This window comes from Colossoma macropomum, unplaced genomic scaffold (assembly GCF_904425465.1).
Source record: "Colossoma macropomum unplaced genomic scaffold, Colossoma_macropomum, whole genome shotgun sequence".
NCBI lineage: Eukaryota > Metazoa > Chordata > Actinopteri > Characiformes > Serrasalmidae > Colossoma > Colossoma macropomum.
Window position 1 is genome coordinate 15,369,244 of NW_023494788.1, and position 10,601 is coordinate 15,379,844.

Consider the following 10,601-nt stretch of genomic DNA (forward strand, 5'->3'; position numbering starts at 1 on the left):
TTTCTTTATCACCCTATTTTTTGCACTTCTCTGATAAATGGCTTCGTCACGCTACATTCTGCCATTCTTCAGTTCAGAAATGCACCTGCGCTGTATTCCCACACATTTCTGTGGAAAGTGTGAAGAGTTTCCGTGCAGCAGACTGTAGCTCACACTTGAACAGAGCTGAGAGAGGCAGGCAGCAGCGCGCGCTGCCAAACCCCTTTTTTTTCCCCCGCGCGCTCCTGCTCCCTTCAGCTCATCCTATCAGGTGCAAACCGCTGACAGGTTTCCACCCACCGCCAGCAAAAAGCCCCCGCAGCAGCGCGAGCGCAAAAAAAGCCTCCGCGCCACGCGCTGCGCTCACACGAAGCCCTCTCGCACGCGGATCCGCCGCCTTTCCCATCACCGCCTCCTGGATAACAGTCAACTCTCAACTCCAGCTCGGTCTTCCCATTTTTGTCCCAGATCGTTCTCACCGTGACGGACCGGAACAGCTTTGCTTTCTTTCTTTCTGTCTTTTTTTCCACACTCAGCGCACGCGGAGCGAAGAGTTTAGGATGAGCGAACGGAATCTAACTGCTGCTCAGTGCTGGACCGACGCTGCTTAAGGGGGACAACTTCCAGCGGAGTTCTCAATCTTTACTTACTCTTTTTTAGCGTGCGGAAGGAAGCGTCAGTCCCGGTGAGGCGCGCGTGGTGTGAATTGAATCTTTCCGCGCTTTGAAGAGAGACACAGAGAGAGAGAGAGAAAGAGAGAGAGAGGGGTGCATAGGGTTCTTGGGGGGGAAGAAACCGGCACTGTCCATTCTGTCCATTCTCACTGAGCCTGATGGTGCGCGCAGAGGCTCGCGCGCACTCCCTCTGTCTCTCTGAGCGGGACTGCAGCTCTGCGCCGGGATTCGCTGGCTGAGGTGGCGGGGGCTCCGCGCGTGCTTTATTGGGGCGGCCAACGGTGGAAACAGGTGGATCTGACCAAGATGTCTGGGCTGCCTTCGAGGTTCATCTACGTGTAAGGAGCGCTTTTTCTTCCCAACAGAAGTCTCTTAAAGCCACACTGGGCCCTCTCGAGCTCCAGTACCTTTTAATTCGTGTTATTACTTGTGATTTATCTCTCTCTCTCCCTTTCTCTCTCCCTCTCTCTCTCTCTCTCTCTCTCTCTCTCTCTCTCTCTCCAGGTGTTTACATTTTCTAGTCCTCTACTTCCAGCTACAGGTAAGTCTGATTGTGTTTCAGTGGTTGTTAATCTGGATTAAATTGGGGATTATAAGGATTTGCCACGAATTTGCAAATTTAGCTTAGTCTGAAAAGTGAGATTAGCGTGGAAAACACGGCCGCACAAGAGGGGTTTGGATTAGGATTGCTGGAGGTATGCCACTCCTCTTTTAAAATATTAGTGTACCTTACGTTTAATTAAAATTCCCCTTTTTAAATAATTCATTCATTTACTAGTGTCTGTGTAAATGTTATGCAAAATAATAAGGTGAAATAAATATTATACAAAACATAATAATTCTTCTTTTTTCTCATTGAAAGAACTCATTGAAAGTGAACTAAGAGAAACTTTGCAGATCTCTTGCAAATGTTGAACCTGTAGATGAATAATAAATAATGATTTAGTAATGTAATAAATATATCATTAATAATAAACTAACACTGTTATTAATAATAGATAATAATGTATATAAATATATATTGATTTGAGTGATGTCAAATCACAAAATTGATAATAGTAATTTCATCATTTTGAACATTACAAAAGCCCCCTTTTACATTTTTTATGTTGCTTTGATCAAATCAGCATAATTTGTGAGAGTAATTTTGCACCTTAAATCAAATAAAACTAACAAAAAGACAGAAGAAAGCTAAAACCTGCCTACTGAATCTCCAAAATTAGGAGCTAAACTGAAAGCCATCTATTTCAAATGCTTAGAGATTTATTCAGAATGCACTAATTATATGACTGTCAATTGATATGTCTCTACAAATATACATCTGCTTGAAATTAATAGCTGCAGATATTTCTGAAAATACAGCATATAAACCTTTATTGTAACCTTCAAATTGACCTGTGCAATCTGATTATAAAACCTTGAATTAGCATATCATAGGAAGCATCTACAAAGACAACCCTCAAATAATGAACAAAAGCAGCTGATTTGAAGGAGATGTAACTCAAGCGGGTTATATAACTCTACGTGCCCATTTTTGTTCCAAAGCAGTTGGCGCAAACAAGGCCATAGTGTAGGGCTGTCTGATTCCTCTGTGTTTTTGTGTCAGTAATTACAATACTAGTGCTTTAATTGCAGGCCAGGCTATGGTCAGATACATGCAAGTGTGTAAATGCTTCCTGCTTTTTCTTCTTTAATTCCATCAGGCGGTGTTTTCTTGTGGGTTTGGTCTTTATCTTTTTCTCTTTCTTTTTCTTTCCTTTACGGAAATGCTGGAGAATCAATGCTGTGATAAGTCTATAAGAGCAGGGCTGAAGTGGCAGTGCATTGATGCGTTGTTTCCTGAGCTTCCAGTGGAGAATGGTGTCTGCAGATAGGGCCCTTTTGGACATGCAAGAGTGCGCAGCTTCTTAGCAAGGATGGTGCCGATCTTTTGAAGTCTCAATGATATCCATTTCGCTAGGATGGCTTTGAAGGGAGACAGGTCGTGTGATAAAAAAATGTTTCGCATGGCTTTAGCCCGGGCTCTCTGTATAGGCATGCCCCATTTTCCTGCTTGCGTTGAGATGCAACTGTCTGCAGAGCACACCTCAGTGTTTGACTAGAGATGGAGAGATTTCAGAGCAAATCCCTCAAAGGAGAGGCTGTATGTATGTGTTTTCCCTCATGTGGATAGTGCGTGTGGGCTTTATGTCATGACGGAACCACTCTAGAAGAGAATCTGACCTTGTTTCTGCGATAAACTCTATGACACATATCCTGTATGTGTGCATTTATGCTACGGTTATATAACTCTGAAAAGAAACCCCATACAACATCAGGGCAGGAAACCTCATGTAGATTATATTTTTCACACATTGATTTTTTTTTTGCTTGTTTTGCAGTGTCATGGATGAAGACTTCTATTTTTTTATCGTAATGGTTTATCATGTAAGATGCAGTACTTGCAGGCCAGGCATTATGTCTGTTTTTTTGTTGTATGCGAAATACAAAAAGGCCTTTGTGTGCAGCTGATATACACTTATATATGATATACTATAGACAAGCTATAGTAATTTGCTACTTAAAGGGGAATTCCACCAATGTTTCAAAAGTTTTGCATAATTAAAGGGTTAAGATGTAAACAAAACCATTTAGAGTGGTTCGGTGTAAAATATAGTGTTCTAGAGAAATTCACTGATTTAGATTAGTTCACAGTGGTGGTGATAGGAACTAGACATCTGAAACAGTTAATGCCTATAAAAGCTACATCATAGATACTTGTTATATGAAATGAGCATGAATATGCTACCTGGTGCTTGAGACATTGTTTTATGATAGTTTTGAGATAAGCTTCTGGCCTAAAACATATTTTTTAAAACACATTTGTGGAGAGATACATGCATGGTGTTTTTAGCTAAAAATAGTACCCAAAGCAAAGCAAGTATATTATTTCAGATTTAGCACTATTTTACCATCATCAAAAAACTGTAGGTTCACTGGTCAATTTGATAGTAAATTAAATTTCCTATCTTTATGTGTTTATGTGTAGACATTGTGACCTCTGGTTCCTATCACCACCGATGTGCAATGAAACATTTCACATTGAACCATTCTAAATGAATTACTCACATCTTAACAATTTAATTATGCAGACATTTTGAAAAATAAATAGAATTTCTGTTTTGATGATTGGTACAATATAACATATGGTTTAGTGTGGCTGTGGAGATGTGTTCTAGCATTAAAAGTGACAAAAATTTAGCATCTTCTCGGTATATTCTGTACACTCAGTTCTCACAGTTGAGTGCACACGCGGCCCAGTGGAAGTGCCTTGTTTCTCATCTCTGCATTGAAGATTTGTTCTGCCATGAGTGCATTTCCCCTCGCACGCTCTAAATGTCATTAATTTGCTGAGGTTAAAATAACAGCGAGTCGGAGTATGTAATGTGTATATAATTAGCCACCTGAGAGCAGCCACATAAAAGCCCATTACTGGGTAATTACCACTCATACAGCTGGGGAGAGCAGGCTTGGCTAGGGCAGAGAGATTCCAGGGGTTTCGAAAGTATACGTTTTCCTCGTATGGACGGATGACAGGAGATGAGAGCAGAAGAGGATAGGAGGAGAAAGCTGGAGAAGAGTGGAAAGATTGTGTGCATGGCTGTGTATTTTGTAGCTCGAAGCCTCAGGTGACTGGCAGAGCGTATAAACTATGGGAATGAAAATGAACGCCCTGTATTGAAAGATCCCTCAGGTTGTATTGTTTTATATGATGTGAGTGTGTATGGGTGTGTGTATGCATGTCTCGCTGCAGATGTGTCTGCATGAATGTCTGTTAGCGTGTCTGCATATGTGTGTGTGTGTGATTTATGAGAGTAATTCTGACCTCAGGCAGATATTTGTTTGATGACAGGGAAACAGGTCCCGATCCTTCAGGTGGATAATTGCTAGTGGCTTGCTTTGCTGGTGGAAATGGAATACTTGGTTTTTGCAGCTTAGCTCCGGGCACATAGTATTAAGCTACTTTTCTCACAGAGATGAACACAGAACAGTAATCTGGAAAAATGCTTTGTTTTAGTGAAGGCTAGCAAAAACTGAGCTGAAGCAGTGTGTAAGCTTCCCATGTTAAACATTCCTCTTCAGTTTGCTTTCAGAATGGGTTCTGAACAAAACGCACAGTGCTTACAAAGGAAATTGAATTCATAGTCAAGTTCAAATACCTTTTAGCAACATGCCTTGTCAAAATGATTGTATTCCCTTTTTTTATTCCCAGCATTTTTCAACATCATGTCCACACACAGGTAGTTTCAGCATCTGCCTGTTGACTTGTACTGTGAATAAGTAAAGTCAACAAGTCTTCTGTTTTTTTTTTTTTTTTTTTTTTTTTTTTAAATACAGGGAAATGTGTAGAAGTTATTGTCTAGGGGAACTAGCCATAATCTACAGATACGATAGATGGAGAATAGGTTGAAAAATGCTGGAATATTTCTTTCCTTTAACTTTATATGATTTAATATAATGATGTCCAACTTTTATACGCTTTACTATGCAAACACATAGATAAACGCTCTGCTTCTGCCTCCAGGAGTCTCACCAGAGTTCTGCAGACTTCCGCTTCTACATTGAGAACCACACTCGGGACGACGTGAGTCGGAAGCAGGTGCGGATATACCAGCTGTACAGCCGGACCACGGGGAAGCATGTGCAAATTCTCGGCAAGAAGATCAACGCCAATGGAGACGATGGGGGCAAGTACGGTACGGGGGTGTTCCTGTGCTTTTCCACTGCTTTAACTAAGACTGATATCCTTACATGAATATTACTAAACATGTATGCCATGTGTGTGTATATATATATATATATATAGAGAGAGAGAGAGAGAGAGAGAGAGAAAGAGAGAGAGAGAGAGAGGGAATACAGTCAGATCAAACCTCCTGATTTTCCTGTATAATATGTCCATGTTAAGTCTGTGTCTTAATCATCGCTAGAGAAAGTTCAGCATCCACTGCGAGCAAGTGTCTAGGAGGAGGGATTTGTGGGTAGAGATAAGCACGGTAAACGCAAGACTGAGCTGCGCTGAGTGATACAAGTGTGTTTACATCCGACCTCATTTTCAACCGTGTCAGCCAGAGTCTTGCTCTGTGCAAGCGTAACTCCCCAACAGATCCGTGGTCTTAGCTGTGCCTGAGCGCTGTTGTGTTATTATGGCGGGGAACCGGCCTGTGCTGGGTCTGCATGATCAGGTGAACGCTGATTGCTGTTTTGGGTCAGGCTGGGGAGTTTTATTGCCAAAATGGTTTGATGAGTGCGTGCAGTGCTAAGTGCTAGTGTTGGGTTGTTATTGAGCAGAAAATGTCTAGAGTTAGTGTTGGACTGTAAATGGAACAGAATAGGGCTTTTTGCAATGTTTAGGCAAATTAGAATAGAATTGGTATTAGCTTTACAGTGAAAGTTAGCACTGTGCTGTGAGGGGAGCTTGTGAAGGTTCTTTAATGTCTGCGAGAGCAGGAGTGGAGGCAGATCCAGGTAAATCCCCACACCTGGGAACTTTTTGCCTCTTAGCAACACAAAGACACCACTAATTCACTACGACTGCTTTGTGTTCTAGTAAGCACAAGCCTTAACCCCTTAAATGGTTAATATCCTACATTTTTCTTACGACATTTGTGTGGCGTTATGTACTAAAACAGTCATTGTTCATTTTTACCTACTATTTTGTTTTTCTTAATGTCACATATGTAAATTAAATGACGTCTCTTGTGTTTCGCTACAATGTATTTTACTCAATAAACAGTCCAGGCTGAAACACACCTAATAACTTCAAAGTGAATGGGCAGAGTTAAGCTGCTGTAGGCTAAGTGGATATGTCTAAAATCATTGGCATTTGTGACAAAACAATTCAAAACAGGCAATTTTTGCAGCTTAATTTCCATATCTGGGCCACATATGAATGTTGCAATGTATAAGACAAAGTTCACACACCACAATAACCTCTTCTGTTACAGATATTGAATTTGTATGATATGGGCCCTTTAAATGATAAGGGTCCATATGTAGGACCACACTTCAGAACTACATTACTTAAAATGCATTAGTAGTTACTGAATACTTGATAGTAGTTAGTAGTTTCTGAATAATTTATCTTATTTACTGACTATATATATATATATATATATATATAATATATTTATTTATATTCCAGCTGGTTTGCACAGGCCGTTTACAGAACACATTGCACAGTTGTAACAGATGTAACCACTGATTTTTCTTCTGAGCCTTTGCTGTTTGGTTCTGCTCTGGCAAACATGTGCAACAGATGTATGGCCCTCAGAGCAAGAAGTATGTCAGACAGCTTTTCAAAAATGCCTTGAGCAAGCATAAGCCTATTATACAGGAGGAACTTCTTAAGCAGTCTAGGAATATATGTTATATCTATCAATTTAGGGGGAAAAAAATAGAGCATTCAGTTCAAGGGAAACAGGTGTACTCTGTGTACTCTACACCCCCCATACATTCCATCTGCCCTCACTTATTTTCTTCAGCTCTGCTTTTTCAACTATCCCCCTTTTTAAAAACGTCACCTCCTTATCCGCTGGCCTAAGCTAAGGAGAGGGATATTTCTCTCATGCTCCTTCACAAATCTCAAGTGCTCTGCCTGAACTGGTTCCCCCGCTCGTTGTACTCGGAGCTGTTTTTAAAGGGGGACAATTTCGGCATTGCCCTCAGAGCCCCCTGCCTTTGAGCTCCACTGAATAGCTCTGTGTGTTAAGCAAATGGATCATCTTAACTTTTTGATTGAGTGAGCAGGGACTAAAGGCGACTGGAAACCCAATCCCCAGGGATCTTAACTGCTCCAAGAGGTTTGGCAGATAGCTCCCCCTGGGAGGGGTGAGCCCAAACAAAGGTGGCTAAAGAGAGAGAGAGGGAGAGAGAGAGAGGTGTGCAGGGGGGGTGGTGATGCTGGACCTTCTCAGCATTTGTTTGCGTGTGGTAGAATTTGCAAAATCTTTAGAATTATGTGAATTTATTTGCCTCACAGCATGTTTTCTCAATATTGAAGTTTTGTAGCACCAAATCTGCTGTACTGTTCTAAAAAGTGAAATCTGTATGAACAGGGACATTCTCATTTCATTCTGTTTTTTTTTCTTTTCTTATAAGAATGTGTATCTTCTGTTTTATTCCAGCACTCCTCGTGGTTGAGACAGAGACATTCGGAAGTCATGTTCGAATAAAAGGAAAAGAGAGTGGCTATTATATCTGCATGGACAAGAATGGCAAAATTATCGGCAAGGTAAGAGGAAGAATTACAGGCAGAAGTTTAACTGAAATATGTTTCTGCCCCACTAAATACTTTAGCAGTTGAAAAACAGGGTAAATGATTAACTGTTGGTCAGGAAATAATGAGTAATTCTGCCAAAAATAGATTTTTTAAAGAAAGCAAAAAAAATGCTTTGATCGGCTTTGATCTCTTGTTTGCAAGCCGTTACATAAGAAACTCAGACCACCGGTGCATTTGTCATTTATAGCTTGAAGTAGCAACTCATTATGATGTCAATTAGTGGCCTCATTAACGCAACCGAAAAGCACTTTTGCTGTGTGATCACTAGGAGGCATCACATACAGTAGCTCAATGATGTACACTGTGGATGTCATGGTCCAGTCCTTGAGGCAGTTGAACTACACAGTCTTGTTTTTTTTCTTACTGTGTAATTGTAGCCTTTAACTTAAAACTCCAGATTTTCACTTATTTCTGCTGAAATTCATTATACAGGTGAGTAGAAGTGTTAGTTTCTTGAGGGAAGCATGATAACAACACAATAGTGATAATGTCTTTCATGCCTTTTTTGCTGTACTGTAGAATTGATGACATGCTTTTCAAAACCACTGCAGCTGCAATGTTGGCAAAGTAACGAGTCAGGGCTTTCTGGGCCACCCCATTCAAATTCAGCAATGTTTCACCAATGTCCGCGCAAATCAAAGCGGACGCCTGAGTCTGGCTTCAAGGTGAAAATGTGTCATTTGCTTTCCATGTTCTAAAGGCTGCCATACCGCAAACACATTTGAGATGGAAAGAGCAACACCCCCTTTTTTAGCCAGGAATAGTACATTCCATCTTTCTCAGGCTTGTTTGATACCGGCCATAAGCATCAACTGTGGCACTGTTCCAGTTTCTTCTTGGCAGAGAGATCTGCTGGTTTGATGGTATTTGCTGGTTGGTTATTACTGATTTGTGTATACAGCACAGTAGAGCGAGAAGCCAGTCGTAAAAGCACATCGGTTACAGTTTACTGTCCACTTTCATTTCAATTCAAGCACTAAAAAAAGTTTCCAGACATTCAGACTGTAAGCTGGGGCTGAGGCCACCATAGTTTGAGCTGTTTTGAGGGATTTCCATGCTTTTTGGCAGCTCTGCTCTACAGCCCATGTTTTTCAAAATTTTGTTGAGATGTACAAGTTAGAGGAGGATCCCTTCTCACCCCTTTGCAACCCAGCTGGTATGCCATTGTTCACTTGAATTGCCTGATAATAAGGAGCAGCAAATTAGATCTTGTGGAAGATTTTTTTTTTTTTTACTCCCAACACCTTTCTATTGTGGTTGGCTTTAGTACCTCATAAGTACCTCAGCCGATGAGCTGGGGAGAATTGCTCAACAGGTGGGCCTCATCTGACATGTTATTTTCTCTCCCCTGCAGCTCAACGGGAGTAACCCGGAGTGTGTGTTCGTGGAGGAGTTCTTGGAAAACAACTACACAGCGTTAATGTCTGCCAAGTTCAAAGGCTGGTACCTGGGCTTCAACCGCAAGGGCCGGCCCAAGAAAGGCTCTCGGACCACACAGACACAGCAGGAAGTGCATTTCATGAAGAGAGACCCCAAGGGGAAGGTGGACCCTCAGGAGGAGTTCCGTTTCACCACGGTAACGAAACGGACACGTAGGGCGCGGCGTTTAAGGCCCAACCCCAAAACGAACTGAGGTGGCACGGACTTAGCATGCACTGTTCCTTTTTTTGCGAACATCTCAAGCTTCTTGCCTTAAAGCAGCGTAAAGACTATTGCGACTACGCAGCAGGAAAACGAACGATGGCTACAGGAGATAAAAAGCTTCAAAAAAGAAAAGATGTTTTATTTTTATATTTCAGGAGCTTTGAGTATCTCCCTGTTGAATGTTTCTGGGTTATCATTAATGTAATATTGTGTCTGTTACTTTATTTATATTGGATAAACTAAGGATGACAAAAAAGGAACTAATGTCTCCTGCATCGACAAGTTTACAGCAGCAGGCATCCTGTTGAAAGGAAGAGAGATTTGACTACACCTGAGAAAAAAAACTTCTTATTTTCATATTGAGTTGCCCCTGACAACTAGGATCCAATATTTTCCACTGGAATGGGCTGTCATGGAGATGCAATGACAGAGTGATAACAGCAGTCACATGACCCTTACAGGCCTCCATAGGTAAACGTGAAGCTTCGAGTGCAATATTTTGAAGGCCCCCTTTTTTCTCCCTTCTTCATCTGCTGGATGTGTTCCTCTGGGCAGCCCTTGCTCCGAGCCTTGCAGTCCTTTCCGCAGGTAAAATGTGCGCAAATGCACGGAGCACTGTACGGTTCCTTTATACATTTTTGTGCAACCTGTGATTCAGCAGAGCACAACATGCTTTGACTAGCCAGGCATCGGCTATGGCGGTAGTTCTTGTTAAAACAAACAAAGAGAAGCCTTGAGTTGAAGGGACTGGGAGAGCGAAGCGTGTTGATTTGATGAGAACCTTTTGACCTTTCTTGCTGTAAAGTGATGCAAAGGTTACGAGAATGCACTGTGATGACAACGGGCTTGATCTCAGACGCTAGGATACATACACAGTGTACTTTTACAGCTGCGAACTGTTTCTTTTCTAAGCGACACAGGATTCACAGCATAGAAGAATTGTCCTAAATCAGTTTAGCAGTCCATGTCCCCAACAGATTTGATGC

The 10,601-nt window shown here is 41.5% G+C and overlaps 1 protein-coding gene across 2 annotated transcripts; it reads left to right on the forward strand.

Moving 5' to 3' along the window:
* Positions 1 to 333: 333 nt before the first annotated feature.
* fgf24 (fibroblast growth factor 24) lies at positions 334 to 10,012 on the forward strand. Of its 2 annotated transcripts, none has more exons than XM_036568615.1 (5): positions 334 to 991; positions 1,158 to 1,194; positions 5,218 to 5,389; positions 7,817 to 7,923; positions 9,326 to 10,012. In XM_036568615.1, the coding sequence occupies exons 1-5, from the start codon at positions 960 to 962 to the stop codon at positions 9,602 to 9,604; spliced, it is 627 nt and encodes a 208-aa protein (XP_036424508.1). In that variant the 5' UTR covers positions 334 to 959; the 3' UTR covers positions 9,605 to 10,012. The 2 variants fall into 2 exon arrangements, with proteins under 2 accessions (XP_036424508.1, XP_036424509.1); XM_036568616.1 differs by having other exon boundaries at positions 5,218 to 5,380.
* The last annotated feature ends 589 nt before the right edge of the window (positions 10,013 to 10,601 follow it).